Below are 22,117 nucleotides of genomic sequence, written 5' to 3' on the forward strand. Positions count from 1 at the left end.
CCCACAGTCAGAAGTGAGGCACTCCCATGTGCTAGGCGAGTGCTCTACCACTGAGCCATAACCCCAGCCCCAAGGTCACCTCAAGGACAGGAAACTCAGGCAGCGCTCAGTTGAGGGCAGCACTGCTGTCTGCCTGGCATGACCACGAGCAGAACAGGAGGCAGCAAAGCACCCTGCAAGCTCTTCTGATGGGGCAGGAAAGGTCAGTCTGCAGGATCCCACTACTGCTCCCCAATATCACACCACCAAGAACACCTGTGATGGGGAACAGACACTCTGTCTGCCCCTCTAGTTCAAAAATCACTCCACAATATTCGTCATGCCTATTAAAGAGCATTAAAATGTTAAAATCTTACCTTTTTTACTGATTGTTATCAACATAACTATAAACAAGGAGCCACAGAAGTTCCCAGTCCTATTTTTAGCTTTCTAGCTATGGAACACACACGTGTCTGAGCGGAGGCCTTTGGGGACAGCAGAGGCATCAGGCCATGGTCCATGGCACTGCACACACCATCTGCAGCTCCAGATGCCAGGCAGAATGCTTTCAAGACCACCAAAAGGAATTTTTCCAATACTTACCTGATTTCTAGAGTTTATATACAGCAGACTTTAAAATTAACACATGATATGATGAACAGCCAAACATTCTAATTTGAATCATGAAGAAAACTGTAATAAGCCATTTCCATGTAACTTTTGGAAAGATAACATAAGATGGAAGTTATACGTATAACAAAGCACTCTTGGAAAATCATTTTGGCTACCCTATAAAAAATTCTTCTTACTGTAAAATCAAATGTCAATGTGCTTTAATCTATTTTTGTGATAACTTCTTTTTTAAGGTTGAGTCTATCACCGGTAAACAGCTCAACAAAAAAGGAAATATGTCTTACAATAACTTTTCTCAACACTTCTCCTGGTATAATTTCACTTATTAAAAAAACTACTTGCAGGGCTTGGATCCATATTTGGTAATATACACTCATGGAATGTAAAGTGGCAATGCCAAAGAATTAGCATATGAAAATAGAGTATCAAAATTTTAGAAAAAATATTTGTTTCTGAACTAATGACATGGGCTACTAAATATAAATTCTAAAACCCACCCTTCCTTCTCCAGAGCTATCAATACGCAGGACACAGCCCAACTGCTGGGCGCCCCGACCGTGTTCATATATTGAGAATTGTGCAGAGAAAGGTTCATGTTTGGATTCACTTCGGCTGTTTTTTCATGACCTTTGTTTTTCCTTCCTTTTCACAAAGCTCTAAGGCATTTGCCATGAAAAGAAAACTTACTTTTCCAGATCCAATAAGTCTCCTTGATCTCCCCTTTCTAGTACTATCCCTAGAAAAAATATGCTTCTGAAGACAGGAGCTTATTGAGGCAGAAGATCAGGAACCCTACCTTGTAAATTCAGAGGTGCTTTTAGCACCCAGAGGCAGGCAGGGCACGGGGCAGCAGTGGCCTCTGATCACAGCCTCACGTTTCTTCCTGCCACTGCTCTGGGCCTTGAGCAAGAAGAGGAAGAAGCGGAAGCATGCAGCAGACAGGCCCAGAACCTGTCCTAATGCATGAACACCTTACCAGAGGTGCGCTCATCTAAGGCCAAAGGCTGAAAGGAAAATCAGTGTTCGTACAGCACCGCAGAACTCCTCGCTGGGCGTACATCCCACATCGAACAGACCACGGCTGTCTATACCTGGAATGACCACCGGCAGAGGCCTGACGAGGTCCGCGTGCCGCAGAGGGTTCCCAGGGTACACGAACCACTCCTTCACAGCCAGGCTGGTGCTGAGGTCATCTGAGGAAAGACAGCAGGTCAGAAGGCAGGAGGCCACTTGGTCTGTGGGCATGTGTCTGCCCCAGGAGAGGTCCTCTCCCTGAGGGGACCTGACTTGGTCAAGGCCCTGACAGCTTTTTCCTTCCCTGGCCTGAGGGCAGCCCTCATTCCAAGGAAAGCCAGAACCTGGGGACCAGACCTGCCAGGTTCCTCCCCCTTTATTCATACTCTGGCAGAGAATACTGAGAGAAAAATGCTGGGAGAGAAAAGTCCTTTCGGTCTTTAATAGACTCTGAAAAAAGTTGGTACGATAAGCCAGGCATATTGGTGTAAACCTGAAATTCCAGCACTCAGGAGGCTGAGGCAGGAGGATTACAAATTTGAGACTAGTTTCAGCAAACTTAGTGAGAACCTGCCTCAAAATAAAAAATAAAATGCGTTTGAGATGTAGCTCAGTGGTAGAGCTCCTCTGGTTCCAGCCCCAGTACCAAAAAAAGAAAAGAAAAAGATTGGTACAATAATCCAGAACAAAAGGGCTTACATACAACAGATGAAGAACTGTAGGAAAACTCAGCTTGACCTCACTTCTGTGTCTCACTCAGCATGCCAATGTGAGGGGCACTTTCTACTCAACACTCCTGCTGGTCTGGAAACCCTCAGGCACAGCGGCAGGATCTCCATAGCAACAGAACAAGCCCCTGCTCCATACCTCCCTCCTCCTGCCCCATACCTCCCTCCTCCTGCCCCCAGGGCCACTGGCTCCCTGGCTCAGAGGGCTCTCTGCACCCAGTATGATATGAATACCAGAAAGTATAATAGGATTATTGACTGTGGATTATAGTAATTAGTGTGTGCGTCAGATAAAGACTCTAAGTATTATGTCCATGGTGTAATGTAAACTACAAAATTTAGATACTAACTGCAGAACTTAGATATGACTTAAATTAGTGTTGTAAGAGTCTACATCCAGGGGGTAGACCCCAGAGCTCACCCAGTTATCAGCTACAAGCACAACTGAACTCGGACTTAAAAACCCAGCCTTCTAGGGGCCAGTGGGACTAACAAGACCCGGACAGAGAGACGGAGACCCGTCTCTATTGTTCCCCTTGCACTAGACTCCTCTGGCATGGACCGAGTTCCAATGACCTGGACTTAAAACACATCACAGGTGAATGCCTGGGACCCTTGTGTGTAGCCTCACTTAGGACTCAGAATTAGGATGTGTATCTGAAGTGTAATGAGCGTTAATAAAACAGATTTGGTTAAATCTAACTGCACCTCAGACTGAGTCTGTAAAAACCACTTGTGACACACTGCAGACATTGTTCCTGTCTCCTGAGCCTCTCACCGGAGCTCCTTTGTGTTCAGGTCTGAGTCCCCCACACCCCTCTGGGGTCACTGCTTCCTGCTGACCTGGGAAGCCAACGCCTTGCTCACTGCCCTCACATCCTTTGTTCAGGTTTGCCCCACCCTGCTCTACTGAGATGTTGCTGCTGTGGCACCCAGCAGACACTGTGTGTTTATTCCACTCTCCCTGCAACTGGCCGCTGCCTATCAGCACCCAGTCCCTCCTAGGCTCCTCCCCACTCCATCTCCTCCTTTGCAAAGCTGCTCTCTTCTTGCCCATCCCTAAAGCTAGTGTCACGGGTTCAGTCCTGCCCTGGTGCACAACTAGGCCTCTGGGACTGCCTCTAGCATGCTTCCTCGAGCTCCAGCAGGAGCTGGCCCTCACTGGCCAACAGCAGAAACACATTCTGAATGGAGTCCTTACAACTGCACAACAGGTAGATCACACAACAGGAACAAAAGGCCAGAGCAGGGTCCGAGCAGAAGGCTTGGGCAAGCCAGGTGCATCTCTCCAGGACATGCGCCTGCCCTACACTTGCTTTTTTCCACAGGTACCAAGCATCAACAAGCCTGAGCCTGACCGTCTCTCCACACATCGTTTCCTACCCACTTGCAGTACCCAGGCATGCCCATCACACCTAGGCTGTGCCCTGCCTGGGAAGAGAACTGCCCCTGAGATTGCCCCCATCCCCTGTCCTGTACACTGGCACTGAGGAGTGCTGGCTTGGTCTTTGGCCCTCATCTGCAGTCTTAGCCTCAGCCAAGCCAATCTCCAATGCAAATGGAGGGAGGTTTTTTTGTCTTTTGCTTTTTTAAGATGAAAATTTAACCAGGCCTAATTAAGATCTCCCAGTGGCTATACTCCTGAATACAAGTGCCTGCTGCTTGCTTCTGCCCCAGAACTCTTCTGGGTGCTGCAGCAGAGTCGCCTACCTGGCTGCAGGTCCTCAGGGCCTCCCACTCACTGTTCCTCCTTTGCTGGCTACAGTGTTCCTTTGCTCTGGAACTGTCCCTTGCCACCTCCCTTGCTCTCCACTTGGTTACATCCTCTCTCCTTGCGTCTCAATGTGGCCTGTGGCCTTGAGTCCACACAGCAATGCCTTCCCTCCTATCTTCTCTCCAATGCAGAGCTTTGGCCAGGTACTGCTCATGCCCATTTATTAACCACAGGATACAACCCCAACTTTAAGCTTGCCATAGCAAACTCTGTTCTTAGCAGAAGGCCAGACCAGACGCTCATGAACTGAACTGAATGAACACTTCAACTCATCCTGAATTTCACACACACACACACACACACACACCCTGAAAAATATTCTTACAGCTGTTAGAAACTGGTAAACCCCAGGGAAGGGCGTAGAACTGGTAATAAATAGACAGGTGTTAAAGTTGCACTGTCCCTTGGAGTACAGGTGCAGGGACATTTAAATCAGAGCCAGGAAGCCAGACAGTGTGCCAGACTCTGCATTAGCAGAAGTCACATCTGACTCTGCTGGCAGGCTCTGTGCAGCTCTGCTTCCCCCTGGCTGAGAGGAGGAAATACAGAACTCAGGGCTAGCCCTGTCAGCATCCATGAAGAATGAGCTTGTGTTGTCAACATCCAGTTTGACCTTTCAGATGCAGCATTTTCAATCCTTAGTCCAGATCGGCACTGTCACACAGTCACACCTAAAAAACTCTGCTAGACATTACACACACACACACACACACACACACACACACACACACACGAGCTCTTAAGTACCAGCTCCCACCATCACCGGCAAGATCAAGGAGTGGAGTGGGCTACATTGGGCAGGGGGAAAGAGAAGGAGCAGCAATGTCAGCCCTTCATTATTGGGATGTTCTAATTCGGTAATAATCTCCCAACTTTTCAAAAGCTGTATCTTTCCTTTTGGTTCTATGATATATTTATATTGCTGCCTTAGTCTATAATTGTGTATGGCCTCAGTTCATATGCTAGTTTTTACACACATCCGAGAAGTTACCTATTGAGTGGATATTTAGGATGGGCTGTACTCAGAAGGCCAATGGCTGCCCTCTGACAATATACCGACCATCCTGAAGTTTCCCTGGTTCCTGGGATGTCTGTTGGAAGGAAATGAGGCAAAAGGCACAATGGGTCCAAGGCTGCCAGCATGCATGGGCTCCCCCAACACCGTCAACCACGGAGAGCTATAGGAACAGAGCAGACAGACCCCACCTCTTACGTGGAGTCTCTTTTACACCCTTCCGTTTAATGGAAGCTTTCACTGAATGATTCAAGCTATGATATATCCATTAGAGGAGACTCAAAAAGAGATACAAAGGCAAGAATGGGTATGAAGGCAGGGACTTTAGGGCTCCCACCCTGTTGACCACATGCCATCTAGGACATTCAAATACCATATGCTCAACTACACAAAGCACACATGTGGCAATACCAACACACACTCCCTTGAGGCTCCCTGGGAGACATCAGGTGAGCTGACATGCCCGAGATCAGGATCCAAAATGTATCCTTAGTGGGAGCTTGTAGGACCAGCACGCCAGCCCACTGCCTGAGACTTGAGATTGCCGACTCAGACCACGTGAGGGTGAGCTGGGCTCTAGGCTGGGTCTGCACCATGAGAATGAGTGGTCCCTCCATTTAGTCAGGCTGGCCTGGAGACTGCTACTAACCTGAGAAGGCTGAAGAACATGTCTCCCACCTGAGTATTAAATCTAATCACAAGTTACCTTCTCTGCATTGCTAACTGTAGACACCCTTGAAAATCTAATATTTTAACTAAACATTCAAAACCCTTAAACTCAATACCTGATGCACACCAAGAAACCCACCAGGGGCAGCAAAAAACCACCATGCCAACATTTCAGCCCAGCAAGAAGGACAGACAACCAGGCACAAGAATGAAAGCACAACTGTGAAAAGTCTAAGCATGAGAGAGCCATCATACGCTATAAGAGCGATGGACTTTTGACTGACAATAAGAGAAGATATGGGGGAGTCAGTTTTAAGGACTTGAGGGATAAACAGAATTGATCAGACCTATGCCTAGGGTTAGCATGGTTTAAGCCAGAGAAAGATTCTGTGCTGTCAACCTGGGCAGTTCCTCAGGAACTGCCAGAGAGAGCTTGGGTATAAATGTGAGCACTCTGCCATGTGGAGTTTGGCAGACAGCTGGAGCCCAGAGGAGGGAAGGGGGCTCGATCCCAAAGCCAAAGATGCCAGCGTGATTCCCATCCCCAGGCTAAAGAGAGTGGAGGACTTCAGAAGGAGCGGAGAAGCAGTGAATTTCATGTAGGTCAGGGCAAGTGGTCTTGGGAGCTCAGGTGACTGCCCAGGAAGGCCCTGCCTAAAGAGCAGGGTGGTACCAGCTCCAAGGCGTAAACTTTCAAGGACTAGAAAATTAACTGCTAAAATAATAGACCTCAACAGCCATTCTAGCACCTAAACCAAAGATGCCTGATGAGAGAGTAAGCAGAAGATGAAAAGTCAAGGCAGACTTGAGGAAGCCGCGAAGGGAGCCACGCCACAAGCAAATCTTGATGAAAGGAGGCTCAATTTCTTTCAAAAACAGACAGAAAATAAAAGCCCACAGATCCAAGGAGCTCAAGAAACTCATAGGGAACAGAAACTCAAACAATGCAAAGCTCTTCCTCATAAAACTGCAGAAAACCAGAGCAGCTCAAGAAAAGATGGAGGACATACAGAAAAAGCAATGTGAAGGATCTGTGATGTCATAGGAGAAACATACCAGGACCTTTCAACACGCTGAATGCAAAAACAACACGCCTGAAGTTCTATATTCAGCAAACCAAACCTTGAAAATAATAAATTTTCAGGAAAAATGCTCAGGATATCTAAGGCTGCACCATCAACAATGTGGGACAAGTTCTTCAGATGAAGAAAGGCAGCACTGACTGGACCCTGCAGCTGTGCAGAGGGATGAAGAACTGGCAACAGCACAGAAACACTTTCTGTGACTTTAAAACACAGCTGTTCGGAACAGGGGTTGGAAAGCGACATTCATGGCCAAACCTGGCCTGCTTATTTTCACACAGCCTGAAAGCTAACAATGCATTTCATATTTTAAAGTGGTTGGAGTTGGGTATGGTGGCACACACCTCTAATCCCAGCAACTTGGAAGGCTGAGGCTGAGCAACTTAGTAAGACCCTGTCTCAAAAAATAAAAACGGTTGGGGATGTGACTCAGAGATTAAGTGTCCTTGGGTTCAATGGCATCAATAAATAAATAAATAAATAGGAAAGAAAGAAAATGGTTGGGAAAAAGGAGGGCACTTAATGACTCGGGAATGATGTAAAATCCAAGAGAGAGGTCTGCTGGTATGCAGTCACACCTATACATCCCCATCACCGGAGGCCTCTCCCACCACAGCAGCAGACCTAGGCTGCAGAGACAGACGGTGGTCCTCAGAGCCTAAGATGCTTTTCTGCCCTTCACAGAAAAAGCTAGCTTGGCTTAAACTAACAGTCACAATCATGTATTGTGGGGTCCAACCCTGTTTGCAATCTCCAGAGGTTATATACCACAGACCACTGTATTCTCGAGCAGAAACAGGAGATGGAGAGCAGCTCAGTAGCCACAGGGGAAGGATGCTAAGGGCCTGTCAGTGTTCTGTGCCTTGCTTATGGATCGGCTCACAGGAATCCTAGCATGGGAGACAGCTACATGGGACTGCATATGTGCATGTTGCACAGTTACAAAGAAGCTTGTGGTGCAGGCAGTATGATTGCAGCAGGGTCAACTTCCTGGTTTTGATGTATATTAGGGTCAAAAAAATATGCCACCTGGGTCAGGGTTGTGCTCAGTGGTAGATCGCTTGTCAAGCATGCATAAGGCACTGGGTTCGATCCTGGCACCATTTAAAATAAACAAAATAAAGGTATTGTGTCCATCTACAACTAAAAAAAAAAAAAAAAAAGGACACCACCTTTAGAGGAAGCCGGGAGATGGTGCATGAAAATCTCAGTGCTATCTCTGCAACTTCCTGTGAATCTATAATTATTCCAAATTTGTTCTTAAAAACATACAGAAGACATGAAATAATAATAAAAATATTGAGAGGAATAAAAGGTCTTTATGCAGAAGGTGAAGGTGGCAAGGTACTATGTGAAACTAAAGTGTAATGTTAAAGATACACATGATAAACCCTAAAGCAACCACTAAAAAACCAAAAAAAAGCAAATACTCCATATGAGAGCATGAGAAAAAAATACTAAAATTATCCAATGAATCCTAAAGTCAAAAAAGGAGAAAGTATAGAACAAAGAACAAAGTTGAAGGCAACTTCAGAACGTCAGCGATCACACTAATGCAAACAGACGGACCGTTTCACTCATAGAGATTGTTAGACTGGACCTGCTATGCACAAAAAGTGCACTTCAGATAACAAGAAACACCTTATAAGGAAAAGAACAGAAAAAAGACACTATAAACACAGTGACACAAGTTGAGTGTATACAGTGATCCGACAAAGCCAACTGCAGAAAAGAGTATTCCAGATTAAAAAATAAAATAAGATCTAATTTTCAACTTTTTACAAGGGTCAATTCATTAAGAAACAATGAACTGGTGCAATGTATGTGCACCACACAACTGAGTTTTAAAATACTTAATGCAAAAGCTGACAGAACTATAGGAAAAAAGATGAATCCATGGTAATAGCTGGAAATATCAGCCCTTTTCTCTCAGCAACTGAGAATGAGCAGACAGGAAATCAATACATCACTGACATTCATAGAACATTTCAATCTGTAACTAGAACACACAGCACCTTTAGGTACACATGGAACAATAACTTAAGTCAGGCAAAAAACAGAGCACACTCCACTGTTAATCACTGTAGATAAAGCCAAAGCATTTTATTTTTATATTCTTTTTTTTTTTTTGGTACCAGGGATTGAACTCGGGGCACTCGACCACTGAGCCACATCCCCAGTCCTATTTTGGATTTTATTTAGAGACAGGGTCTCACTGAGTTGCTTAGTGCCTCACTTTTGCTGTGGCTGGCTTTGAACTGTGATCCTCCTGCCTCAGCCTCCCAAGCCCCTGGGATTACAGGCATGTGCCACTGCGCCCAGCTTTATTTTCGTATTCTAAGAAACTAAACTTCATGTGCAAATCCATAAAGTTGAGGGGGAAAGAAAGGAAGTAAAGATAAAATATGAAGACAAGTTCTATTTGAGTATTTTTTCTTATTTATGTGATTATCTAATAACATTATCTGTAGGGTTCTAAGTAAGTTAAATTAAGAAAGAAAATCTAGGTAGTAAATATCACTTACCAAAATAGTTTAAAAACAATACCTAGTAAATATTATACTATAATGTAATTTTTTTTTCTTGAGAAGATATCACCTTTTAATCACTAGAATATAGAATTATTAAAGTTAAGAAAGAATATGGGGGCTGGGGTTGTGGCTCGGTGGTAGAGCGCTTGCCTATCATGTGTGAGGCATTGGGTTCGATTCTTAGCACCATATATCAATAAATAAAATAAAGATCCATCAACAACTAAAAAAAAAAGAAAGAAAGAAAGAAAGAATATGGGCAGAAAGCCACATCGGTGGCGCACGCCTATAATCCCAACGGCTCAGGAGACCAAGGCAGGAGGATTGGGGGTTCAAAGTCAGCCTCAGCAAAAGTGAGGCAGTAAGCAACTCAATAAGATCCTGTCTCTAAATAAAATACAAAATAGGGCTGGTGATGTGGCTCAGTGGTTGAGTGGCCGAGTTCAATCTCTGGTACCCCCCACCAAAAAAAAAAAAAAAAAAAAAAAAAAAAATTCAAGTTCAAACATTTGGCATTTGGTCCTAGAATTTATTTCTGTGCTTCAGCACCTTCCTTGTGCCTGCACAGCACACAGGAGAAGGCAGTGCATGCTGTGTGGCACTAGGAGTCTACTCAACCCGGAACTCCAAGACCCTACTGCCTCCTCCCAAAAGAATGACAGGGAGATGTAGCTCAATGGTAGAGGGCTATATGCCCTACCCAAGAGCCTGGGTTCACTCCCTAGTACTAAAAAACAAAACAGAAACCAAAACCAAAAGGAAGACAGCTTTTTCATCTGGAAATTGCATCAGTACCTTTAGATCATGCAAACATCTACCTTCTGGAATAACAGACTGATCTTAATAATATTGATATGTCTGGAAATATGGTGCTCAGTCAAGCAAATGAGCCCCAAGCATCCTCTTATTTGCTAGTTTTAGACCATGTTCTTAACCAAAGCTCTGTCCAATCAGAGTACCTGTCCAATCATAAAGTACCTGCCTAAGGTCTCCTTCTAAGAGGAGCAAGGCTTCATACAAAGAACTAAACAATTATGCACCCCGGTTTCTAATATGTGGAGCTCTTCCTCACTCCTAACTCCCTCAAACTACTCCTAATAGTGAGTTATGGGACCTGATTACCTTAACACCTGGTATACAAGTCCTTTTTACCATTCTGGACATTCATGGTCCTCTACTATCAATGGCTAAGCATTCAATGGAAATAAGAGATAGAAAAAAATATAAACTTAATTACAAAATTCTAAAGGAAAAAAATGACTAGATATTGTAAACTTGTTTTATGAAAAATCAGTTTGAGCAGCATCTAAGTAGACACTGTCTTCTAACAATAAGTACCTGTAGTCCTCAGGCAGGAAAGAGGGTTCATTTAAAAAAACACAAGTCCTTTTAAGGAATAAACAATCCATTCTTCATTAATGAGTGCTGATCCACTGCTTGCTAATTAAAATAGACATCTCCTGGCACTGTTCCTTAATTATTTACAGATGTTATTCTCAATCAATGTTTTACTGAGAAACAAAACCTACTTAATTGTCAGACGGAACTGTGACTGAGAAAGACCATCCAGCTCTTACCTCTGCAGCTGCCCAGGAGCAGAGTATAAACACGCTGTCGGACAGGACGGTAAACGAAGGCCTGGCTGGGCAAGGCCTGGTCAAGCTCATCTTCCAAGGTGTTACTGCACTCGATCTCTCCACTGCTGACAATGCTGTATACCAGGTAGCTTTCTGCCTGGATGTGATGCATCCTGGCGACCTGTTCAAAATTCAGATACAATGGATTTCTCCTTAAAAACAGTGAGTGGCCTTCAAAAGTAAGTCAATAACTTTCATTTCATGCCGGTTTTGAGAAGGCACTAAGAAATGAGTGCCGCTCAATATCATGATATCAAGTAGCATTTGCTTTCTTTCCTTTGAGTTTCCAAGTTTAAAACTCTGTTTATATTCCTTTTCCTTTACCTTTCTCACTCCATCCACCAGTCTTACCAGTATTACCTCTTCAGTGATCATTGCTTTTTCCACTTGACACCTCCCAGGAGCCAGGTGCTCGCTACTTTTCACCAGGGTCACGGCTTCATGCCTGTCAACACTTCCACTTGGAGGCCCAACTACACCTTCCTCAGTTTCTAGCCCATCCTTTTCCATGTAGAAAGCACTTACAAATGCTTCCCAGTAAAAGTTGTCATTCTTTTCTTAAATCCTCATCCTTTTCCACTATAACTCTCTTCAAGAATGAGTATAACACAAGCGCTTCTGAGAAGTGACCTCCAACTTGTGAGAGAAGAGAACATGGACAGTGTCGAGGAGGAGGTGGGCAGTGGGAGCTTCCCAGAAGGAGGAGGACATGTGTGAGACAGTGATGCTACAGAGCCGGAGGGAGAGGGAAGTCGGTGGTGGCCAGGGGCCAGGGAACCGCGGCCACCTTCAAGCCATTAGAGTTTGTCCTGAGAGTTACAAAGTACAAACAAAGGGCTTTATTTCTACACACAGCATGACAAACAGACTGGAAGGGGCAAAGCGCTCCAGAAAACGTCCTTAAAGGTCATGACAGTCATCCTGACAAGAAGTAGCTGGAACTGAGGTGGCAGAAATGAACACTGCACAAGTTCACAACTCATTTCATAGGTAAGAGTCAGAAGTCATGAAGACTGACTATGAAAAGTGAGAGAATTCCCAGGTCCATAGCTGTGTAACTAATGAAAATGGCAAAACTCAGATGCTCTGAGCAACTAAAGGTTTTGGGGGGCTGGGGATGTGGCTCAAGTAGTAGCGCGCTCGCCTGGCATGCGTGCGGCCCGGGGTTCGATCCTCAGCACCACATACATACAAAGATGTTGTGACCGCCAAATACTAAAAGATAATGAATATTAAAAAATTCTCTCTCTCTCTCAAAAAAAAAAAAAAAAAAAAAAATCAAAAAAAAAAGGTTTTGGGTAAGCACAGGTTTGTTTCTGAACTTGTTGAGATGCCTCTGTACTTGCAAGTAGACAAATACCTGTGAAACCGGGGTTAGGGGTGGGAATATAGGTAGGGGTAGAGCAAACGACTAGCATGTGCAAGGCCCTGGATTCAGTCCCCATCACTGGAGACTGGAGAAAGGTAATGCTTATCTCACAGGGCTGTTGAGGGTCAAATGAGAAAAGATAAGCATTGTGTCAAACAAAGAACTCTATACAAACAGTACTTATTAGTGGCCCTCCATCAAAACTCTTCCAAGGTTCTATACCATGTTCAGATTTAGTGCAAACTCCTAGTGTGGCATTTAATAACCTTCACAGTCTGGCTGTACACCACCTTCCCCAGTCCTTCCATCCTTCACACCCATACTGCAGTAACAGATTCCAAACACCACATGCTTTAGGGCTCTTACAACCCCAAGTTTTGTCTATTCAAAGCAAATGCTGGCCTCATGGAGATCTGGATCTGGTTTCACCTCTTTGGGGAACTTCTCCCTTAATCTTTTTTTTTTTTTTTTTAAAAAGAGAGAATTTTTTAATATTTATTTTTTAGTTTTCGGCGGACACAACTTCTTTCTTTGTATGTGGTGCTGAGGATCGAACCCGGGCCACACGCATGCCAGGCAAGCGCGCTACCGCTTGAGCCACATCCCCAGCCCGTCTCCCTTTATCTTAACCCACAAGTCTCTCTCCTTAGAATCCCCACAGTTCTTGACTGTCATGTTCATGTGACAATATCAAGTATACATAAAATCTGCCTTCCTATCTAAACTCAAAGGTTCCCAATCTGTGCCTCCCCAAGTCCTTAACCACTGCACCAATCACTAAATATTTATTAACAAATCCATCAGTAACAAATATTTATTAACAAATCCAATCATAACATCTTTGACTGGACTAGGCACATGCACCTACCTTTAGGATTTCAGGGTCTGAAACCAAGGTTACTTGTTGTTTTATTTCAGAATCCATATCCATGGGGTTATCTTCTTTAATTTTAGGATGGGCATACATGGGTACTTCTAGATTAAAGTCAGAGTCTGTTTCTACAGGTAATTGTTGCTTGATTTCAGGGTGTGCACATGTGGGAACTTCTTGTTTGGATTCAGGCTCTTTACTCATGGGAACTTCTTGTTTGGATTCAGGCTCTGCACACATGGGAACTTCTTGTTTGGGTTCAGGCTCTACACACATGGGAACTTCTTGTTTGGATTCAGGAACTGTACATATGGGAACTTCTTGCTTGGATTCAGGAACTGTACATATGGGAACTTCTTGCTTGGATTCAGGATCTGTACTGATGGGAACTTCTTGCTTGGATTCAGGCTCTGTACATATGGGAACTCCTTGCTTGGATTCAGGGTCTGAACTCATGGAAATTACTTGCTTGTCCAACATTATTAAACCTTTGGGTTTTTGGAAGAACCATGGTGAGCTCTGTCCTGGCAAGAGATATGATGCCACTCCTTTATAAAAAAGAGCCCTGTTTGGTCCCAAAGGCAACATCTCTTCTAATTTTTTCTCCCCTTGATGCAAATGAAGAACTTTGGATATATGATCTGACACAGCTAAGATAATGTTACCTTTTTTATCAGAGTTCTCTTTTACAGAAGTGTAGGAAGATAAGCACTTGAAACGAAAGCTTTCAAACATGCCCTCTGGGATTATGTCATTGCCAAGTAGGCAGGCTAGCAGGGGAAGGTCTGCCACACAGAGGCCCAGACTCTCGCAGAGCTTCTCTCGACAGAGCATGATGGTCTCGAGGCTCTCCAAGCAGAGCTCGCTAATTGAAAAGTAGGGGCACGTGTCATAAATTAAGTAATCAGTGTCTTCCCCAAGAATCCCAAGACAATTGTACTGGAGACCATAGGAAGCCACCTCATAGTCTGCTTCCTTCAATGAACACAAAGTTTCCTGACCCAGAGTCTTCAGAGCGAACCGTGTAAATATAGCCAACCCCGAGGGGATGAAGAACATGTTTCTGCCGGGTTGCTCCCTGTGTGACCTGATGTAATGGAAAATCCTAGAGATCTCCCTGTTGTTCTTAAGTCTTCGTTTCACCCACTCATTTCTCTTACCCTGTTCCACCATACCATCAAAGAAGAATACCAACTTGATGCCAACAGATGCAAAGGAGTCAACAAAATCTCGCAAAGCAGAAAAGTATTCTCGCCATTGGCCACCACAGACCCAAGACTCTGGAGTATACCAGTATCGGAGACAACACATGGCATCCACCACAACAGTAGGAGTACATCCAGGGTACCTGCTTCGGTGATGTTCTGCCAGCTCTCTGAAATTGACTACTGTACATATATGTGGGCAGGTACTTCCCACAAACCCCTGCAGACCTCTCACACCCATAACTGGACTCTGGAAAAGGATCTGCAAAGAAAAAGAAATCCATAATTAGCAACTATGGCATTTTCACTAGACATTTGGCACTTTTCAAAGCAAACACAAGGCAATATTTAATATTCCAAAAGACTCGTGTCACCAAACATGACATGCTGGCTAGGAGCCTAAAGAGTGTTCAATTAAAACAAGGCACTTTATCTAATCTAAGCATACATTAATGACAGGAGTATCACAAGGACAACACATGTAGCAATCTTTTAAATCTTTAAAATTTAAATTTTCACTATTATTTAAATATTAAATATTTAAATAATATTAAATATTTAAATTATTTAAAAATTTAAATATTCACTATTATTCAAGATATTTCTCAACCACATTCAAAGAGAAGTCAACACTTTCCAAAAAAGTAATTATTACTCATCCAGAAACTGAAATAGTATTTTAAAAATCTACAACACATACTACAATACACAAAATGAAAAAATTTCAAAATACATTTGCTGACAAAAAAGGACATACGCATGACTCAACATGTAAAAGTTCTAGCTCCCTTAGAGCTAAGATAGTCTGCAGTGGCAGAAAGCAGAGCAGTGGTAACCACCATGTGGGGAGCAAAGCACAAGGAATTCTCAAGGGGACACTACGTGGTCATAAACAAGTGTACTACTTTGTGCTGAGAGTGTTACAATTGTATAATGCTATCATAAAACTTGTCAAACTGTATACAGAAAACTGTTATCAAGCAGATCTCAATAAATGAATTGAAAAGAAAAATTCATACAAATTCACCATATTAAGCATCGTACTATCTGAATTTGTGACTGATGAAAAATAGCCCATTCTAAAAGCTAAAATCAAATAGAAAATGCTCAAAGAATTAAAACTAATAGTTTATAAAAATAAAAATGGAACAAAATACATTTATATCATATGATGTCCTCCTTTAGGCAAGGAAAAATCATCAATGCTCAGAAAAAATATTCTAGGAGGACCTCCTGGATTTCAATGTCTACATATTCACTATCATTTCCTCCGAGCGGTCAGGGTCACACACAAGCACACAATCACTACAGTCTCCTCTGAGCTCTCAGGTCCACATCCAAGCACACATTCACCATGGTTTCTTCTGAACCATCAGGGTCATGTCCAAGCACATATCAGCAGCCCTCATTTTTCAGTGCACTTACCAGCTACCATGCTGAATGGGCATCTACACATACAAACTTTAATCTATAAGGCAACTCTAATGAAACCCTTATAGAAGGGCTGGGGATGTGGCTCATATGGTAGAGCGCTCGCCTAGCATGTGTGAGGCACTGGGTTCAATTCTCAGCACTACATAAAAACAAAATAAAGTTATTGTGTCCACCTAAAACTAAAAAAATAAATAAATATTTAAACAAAAAAAGAAGAAACCCTTATAGAAATCAAAAGTTCTAATTCACAAGTGAAGGACCTGTAAACAAATCACTGTGATGACAACAGACACCCTCATAAGACTATCTTAAAAAATATACTTATTGCTACTGGACACTGACCTGTAATGGTTTAATCTGAAGCTATCTGTTTAATAGTCATTAAAAATGAAAATATATAATATATGGGCAGAGAATAAATATCACCTATTATATATGGAAACTCATCAAAGTCCTGACCATATGTTATTAAAGAGACTATATGAATACATATGCCTCAAATCACTACTCACTATCACTAGTATAGAGTTTGCTATGGAAACAAAATCAAAGTATTGAGCTACTACAGTAGAAACTGGACCTCATAACATAATTATCTCTTAGCTGTTGGGTTTCTGTTGGATTCATGGACATGGATCTTTTCTCCACGATGGTTACACTGCTTTTTCATGTGCTAGAGATCTAACATATAGCCTCACAGGAGCTAAGCAAGAGCTCTACCACCGAGATATATGCCTGGCTCCTAAAGATATTCCTCAATGTTGTTATAACATAGTAAGCAGGGGACAGACTCTGGGAAAGAAATACAAATGCTGGTTAGAATAGACTCTAGACTATTATTCTATGCCTTACTTGGAATTAAGCAGGTCAAAGATAAATCTTATAAATCAGAGACTGACTCAGTTCTATGTCCTTCACAGGTCTGTGCTGAGTGCTGGGATATCACAGAGTGCATGGCTAGCCCCTGTTGATTCCTTTCCCATAAGCCCTCAGTTCAGACAGCTCCTGGAAGTTCTGGCTGGGCCACTCAAGACACAGGAGAAAACAACACATAGGTGGAGAGAGAGCTAAAAGTTGGGCACAGAAACCCCACCAATCGCTTTCCAGAATGATACCCCCACCCGCACAGCAGGTTTTGTCACATTTGAACTTGTCTTCCTTTCCTTGACATTAAAAAAAATTTTTTTTTGATGCAATCGTTTTCTACTGAAACTGTAAATGACAACAGTAAATTTCTCAAAATAACCACTTTATTTTGCAAGAAGCCAGACTCTGCTTTTATTCAGATGTTTCTGCCCCTTTCTCACACTAGTAGTGAAAAGCCCACTGTTTCACCTGAGCAAGCACAAGCTTTTCCTGTCTTTCACACTGCCAATTTCTCACATTTTGAGTCACAGATAAACCTCAGGTATGCAACATGAAAAAGTGTTCTCCTTTGGCATTTACAAAAAAGAACCAGGGTAGGAAAGGAGTTGGGAATACATGAAGCTGAAGGAGGCCTTCCCATACTTCCATGAATTCAAGTGCTAAATACTCGCCACGCCCACTTTGTAGAGCAACTTCCTGATGGCCAGGTCTGGAAGCATCACCCAAGCACAAGTGCAGTCAGCATGAGATGACAGAAGTGTCCAAAAGGACAGGAAACTGCGCCTATCACCTCAAATAATTATTTTTTGTTTTCCCTTTACTGCTGAGTGCATATATGGAGGCTTCTCCTTCTATAAAGGCAGTTATTAAAGAATGACTGAACAAATACATATAATTTAGATTTCAATTAATTCTCCCTGCAATTCATATAGGAACTTTTTATATGTTGATCACTGCCATTTAGAAAGAAAGTAGAAATCTTGTCTCATTAGGTAGGAGTCTCACTGCCCTAAATATAGTGTGGGATACTGGGGAATCACCACTATTAAGGTGGGCCACTTGGGACAATGACATGGTTATCTGTCTCATCCCAACATCTAGCACAATGTCTCATATAAGGGGCCCCAAATCTATTTGAAATAATAGATAAATGCAAGGGCAAATGTATAAAAAGAATAGAAATCCACAAGGATTTCTGAGATCCCCCATGTATCCTAGGATAGAATGCGAAGAAATGCTATCCTCCAGCAGCCCAACAAAATCAACACCAACATCAATGCAGGAAGTTCTGAGGAGCTACAAGGAACTGCAGACACAGTGATTCTGGAGGCTTCTGCTCCTAGGCCAAGCAGCACTTTCCTCTGACAGCGAAGCCTGTCTCAGCTGCTGGGCTACTAAAACGTGAAGTGGAAGGAAAAAAGACAAATCCAGGAACTCCTTTACTCCTAACTTTCCACTTCTAAACATCTGTGGAAACTGACAGAGCAGCACACCTCAGCCTAGCCCCACCTGATGCTGATCTATGCAAAAGTTCCTCTAGGTCTCTTGGGCACATGAACAGTTCACATGTGCCTGACCCCTGCACAAGGACAACTGTACTTGGCCGCCTAACCAAATTCCCACACTCACCTAAGTAAATGCCCAAGGAGTATTTACCACACTCCAGAGCCCTGCTAGGGCTGTGGATAAAGTATGAACCAGATGGTGGCTCCTGCAGGACAGAAGAAAATCTGGAGGCATACACATGTCAAAATGTGACCAATGGGACACTTTAAACGTGTACTTTATTTCAAAAGCCCCGTGGCAGATGAGCCCCCTAGTCCCACACACCAGTTTTGTTCAGCCTCTTTTCTCAAGGACACATTGCAGTAAAGACTAGTACAGGTGTAGTTATCGGGGAGGAAATTGACAGTGTGTGCTAGGTGAAAACAATCACTTGCTTAAGGCCACAGACATTAACTAACAGGAATGGCAGCATCCAAGCCCACCAATCTCAAAAAGCCTGTCTTCCTTTCCTTAGGCCTCATCCCTCCACTGACACAGATGCATCTGAGGGTGACCTGGTCACTGCACACCAGTAGGGCCTACAGTCTCCTACCAACAGATTATTCCCAGTCATTCCCAGGGCCCTCCAAGGATAACAGTGACGAGAGGGTCTCTGGCTTTTCCCAACAGCCCTTTGCCTCTCCTTACCCAACTGCAGTTCTACAAATCTTCTTACAAGTACAGGAAGCACTGTGAAAACAATGTCACTCAACACACACAAAAATGTGAGTATACCTACAAATAGTTATGCTGCCTCACTTATCCAGGATTCAGAATAAGGTCTGATATATATAAAAAAATGCACAAGTTAAAGCTAAAACAAAATTTTCAGGAGAAACTCCTTCAGGCTCTTATCGGCTATGGACCATTTTTCTCCTCAGTTCTAACAAATGAACCCAAAGTAGCAAGTAGAGAAGAATACATGATGGAAAGGGCAACCTTAGGCAGGTATACTGACAGCAGTAAGAAGTTCTGACAGCTGACACAGGGAAACTAAAAGAAAAAAAAAAAAAAAAGAAAGAAAGAAAAGAATTAAAACAACAACAAAAAAAAGACCCCACTAAAAAAAAAAAGCAGAGACCTAAAAACTCCAGGAAAGATCTGCATCTGCATCACTGTTTATATCACAACATTAAAAAACTACATACAGGAGCTGGGGATGTGGCTCAAGTGGTAGCGCGCTCGCCTGGCATGCATGCAGCCCAGGTTCGATCCTCAGCACCACATACAAAACAAAGATGTTGTGTCCGCTGAAAAAAACTAAAAAATAAATATTAAAATATTCTCTCTAAATAAAAAAATACAATGAGTTTTTTAAAAAAAATAAAAAATAAAAAACTACATACAGTTCAATATTCATTTGAGACCACTGAGGAATGTTTGTCACACTGGGCAGAAAAGGAACCTATTATAAAACAATTTCCATCCTAAATGGGTTATCTTGGTGCTTAATGAGCAAAAACCTAAATTGTCCCAAAATCTCTATTCAGGAAGTTGCTTCTCTGTTTCAAGTTGGCAATGGTTATATTGTAAATGACTTTGTAATAATTTGCAAGAATCTGTAGTGAGTTAAATTTGGGTTCCTAATGCAACAGTATTAATACTGACCACTTTTACAGAACCTGGCATACATATGCAGATGTGTGCAAACAGATACACTAAAGGATATAATGTGGCCCACTTTATATTAAAAGTACTAAGGGGTTGTGGCACAGTGGTAGAGTGCTTGCCTAGTATCACATAAAAATAAACAAAATAAAGATATTGTGTCCATTTACAACTAAAAATATATTTTAAAAAAGTTCTATAATAAAATTGACTTACATAGTCTTTCTCACTGAGCAATATTATGTCTACCAATGGTGCTCAGGAGCTGGCTTTTTTTGGCTAACACATGTACAGATTCACTGTATGAATGAAGACAAATCTACGTACTCACTAATAACTTATAAAAAATAATAATCTACCTCCTAAATCTGGTAGACTCTAAACTACTAAAAACTCCTCTACAAATACTTTAAGCATTATTATTTTAATAACTTAAACTTTAAAATCCCTTAAGATTTTCCAATAAAATACCTTACAAAGAAACATGTAATTATTTGTTTATTATTATACTCTATAAAAATAACTGATCACATTAGGATTGCCCTGTTTTCAAAGTAATAAAATAAAGGTTGCAATAAATTCCTCTGAATGAATTCCCAGTGTACAACTCTAGTTTCTATGGAGGTAGGAGTGCTTTTATGACTTCAGCTAAGTAGATTCCTATGCATTTCACCATCAACCTCTCAAGGAGGTAGCAACTCTGTAGGGAAATGAATCTAGCAATACCTGCACTTACACTTGCAAGGCAAGAGTTATAAGGTCCTGCCCAAGGAGCTGAGTTAGCTCATGCTTAACACCCTTCGTCCATATGAGCACCCCTAGAAGATGAAGGAGCACGAGTTAGGGAGGGGAAGGTCGGATGGACAAGAGGGTAAATCTCAAGGCAGCAGAATATGACAAATGGAAAGTTATATAGGGAATGAAATATACAACTTGGGGTTCTTCTTTGTAAAAAAACAAAATACAAATTATAAACACAGGACAGCAGAGTTCCCAGGGCCTTGGAAGCAAACCATGCAATTGAGGGACATGAAAGCCTGAACTTCATTAGTTTCAAGTAAATCTGCCCCATAAATGATACCCAGATTCCAATTCAGGAATAGGGTAGAATCTTGGATTGCTATAAAACTACAAGGGACCTCAGATGTCACCTACTGTATTCCTCTCCGTGGCCAAAGGTTTGAAAGACTAGGTGGTGAGATTTTAAAAACTGGTGGGCAAGGAGGCCTAGAAGAGCAGCGAATGACCTGACACCGCTGTGCTGGTGGCGCTTCTTCCCAAGAGCTCAACCGGCAAAAAAGCGCAGCTATAGCTTCTAAACTAAAGGAACAACTGGGTCAGGGGAACCCAATGGCGATGGCGGGAGATGGGGGAAAGGATGAGAAAATAAAAAATCAGAGAATGCATGAAGGCCGCGAGCGAGGCAAAGGGACCAAAAGCAAGTCCCAGGACCGGACGGTCAGAGATCATGCACAGAGTTGGCGTCAAAAAGGAAAGGCTCTGCACACCGCGGCAGACTGGCCCCCACCGCGCCCTCCCGGCCTCCGCTTCCCCCTCCCCCCGGCCTCCTGGCTGTGCACGCCCTGCACCCGCGCGAGCCTCCGCCACCGCCCCCGACCATCCCGGCCGCCCCCCGGGCCGCCGCAGAGGGCCCCTCGTCCGCACCTCCGCCATCCCTCCGGACCCTCGCCACCACCCCGGCGGCCCACAGGCCACTGTCAGGTCCCTAGGCCCGCCCTACCTAGAGACGCGAAGAACAGCCGCCTACACACCCACCCCACCCTCCGCCCCGCGGCCTCTGCTTCACTTCCGTTTCCGCCCAAGTGCTTCCGCCCGGCCGTGGAGGCGGGGCGGGGCATGGACGGCCCGGACGAAATGCGGGGTGCGTGGTGCGCAGGCGCAGGGACAGGCCGCAGCGCGAGATGCGCATGTGTATGAGCGGGGGCGGGCGCGAGGTGTGTGTACGGGAGCCTTGGGCGAGGAGGGGAAGGACGCCTCGGCCTGTTGCCCCGGCAACCATACAGCTTCCGGCCTCACTTCCTCTAGCGCTTAGCGGACTTCGCCATTTTTCCTCTTTTGCCCTGCAGATAGAGCGTCCTGCGGGATGGAGTGCCAGCTTGGCGGTGGCAGTTTGTTCTTCGTAGGCCTAGGTCTCA

The 22,117-nt window shown here is 43.5% G+C and overlaps 1 protein-coding gene across 5 annotated transcripts in view; it reads right to left on the minus strand.

Moving 5' to 3' along the window:
* Nucleotides 1-21,754, minus strand: part of Fam120b (family with sequence similarity 120 member B) — a 53,046-nt gene extending 31,292 nt beyond the window's left edge. The window contains exons 1-4 of one of the 5 annotated variants that reach the window (XM_076858002.1): nt 21,703-21,754; nt 13,300-14,769; nt 11,003-11,183; nt 1,704-1,805 (exon numbers count right to left, since the gene is read on the minus strand). In XM_076858002.1, the coding sequence (XP_076714117.1) occupies nt 1,704-1,805; nt 11,003-11,183; nt 13,300-14,748 (1,732 nt within the window). In that variant the 5' untranslated portion in view covers nt 14,749-14,769; nt 21,703-21,754. Of the gene's footprint in view, nt 1-1,703; nt 1,806-11,002; nt 11,184-13,299; nt 14,770-19,501; nt 19,568-20,177; nt 20,212-21,626; nt 21,648-21,702 lie in introns of those variants that run through there. The other 4 variants (XM_076858005.1, XM_076858001.1, XM_076858004.1 and 1 more) reach the window with 4 other exon arrangements.
* Nucleotides 21,755-22,117: the final 363 nt, after the last annotated feature.

This window comes from Callospermophilus lateralis, chromosome 6 (assembly GCF_048772815.1).
Source record: "Callospermophilus lateralis isolate mCalLat2 chromosome 6, mCalLat2.hap1, whole genome shotgun sequence".
Classification (NCBI taxonomy): domain Eukaryota; kingdom Metazoa; phylum Chordata; class Mammalia; order Rodentia; family Sciuridae; genus Callospermophilus; species Callospermophilus lateralis.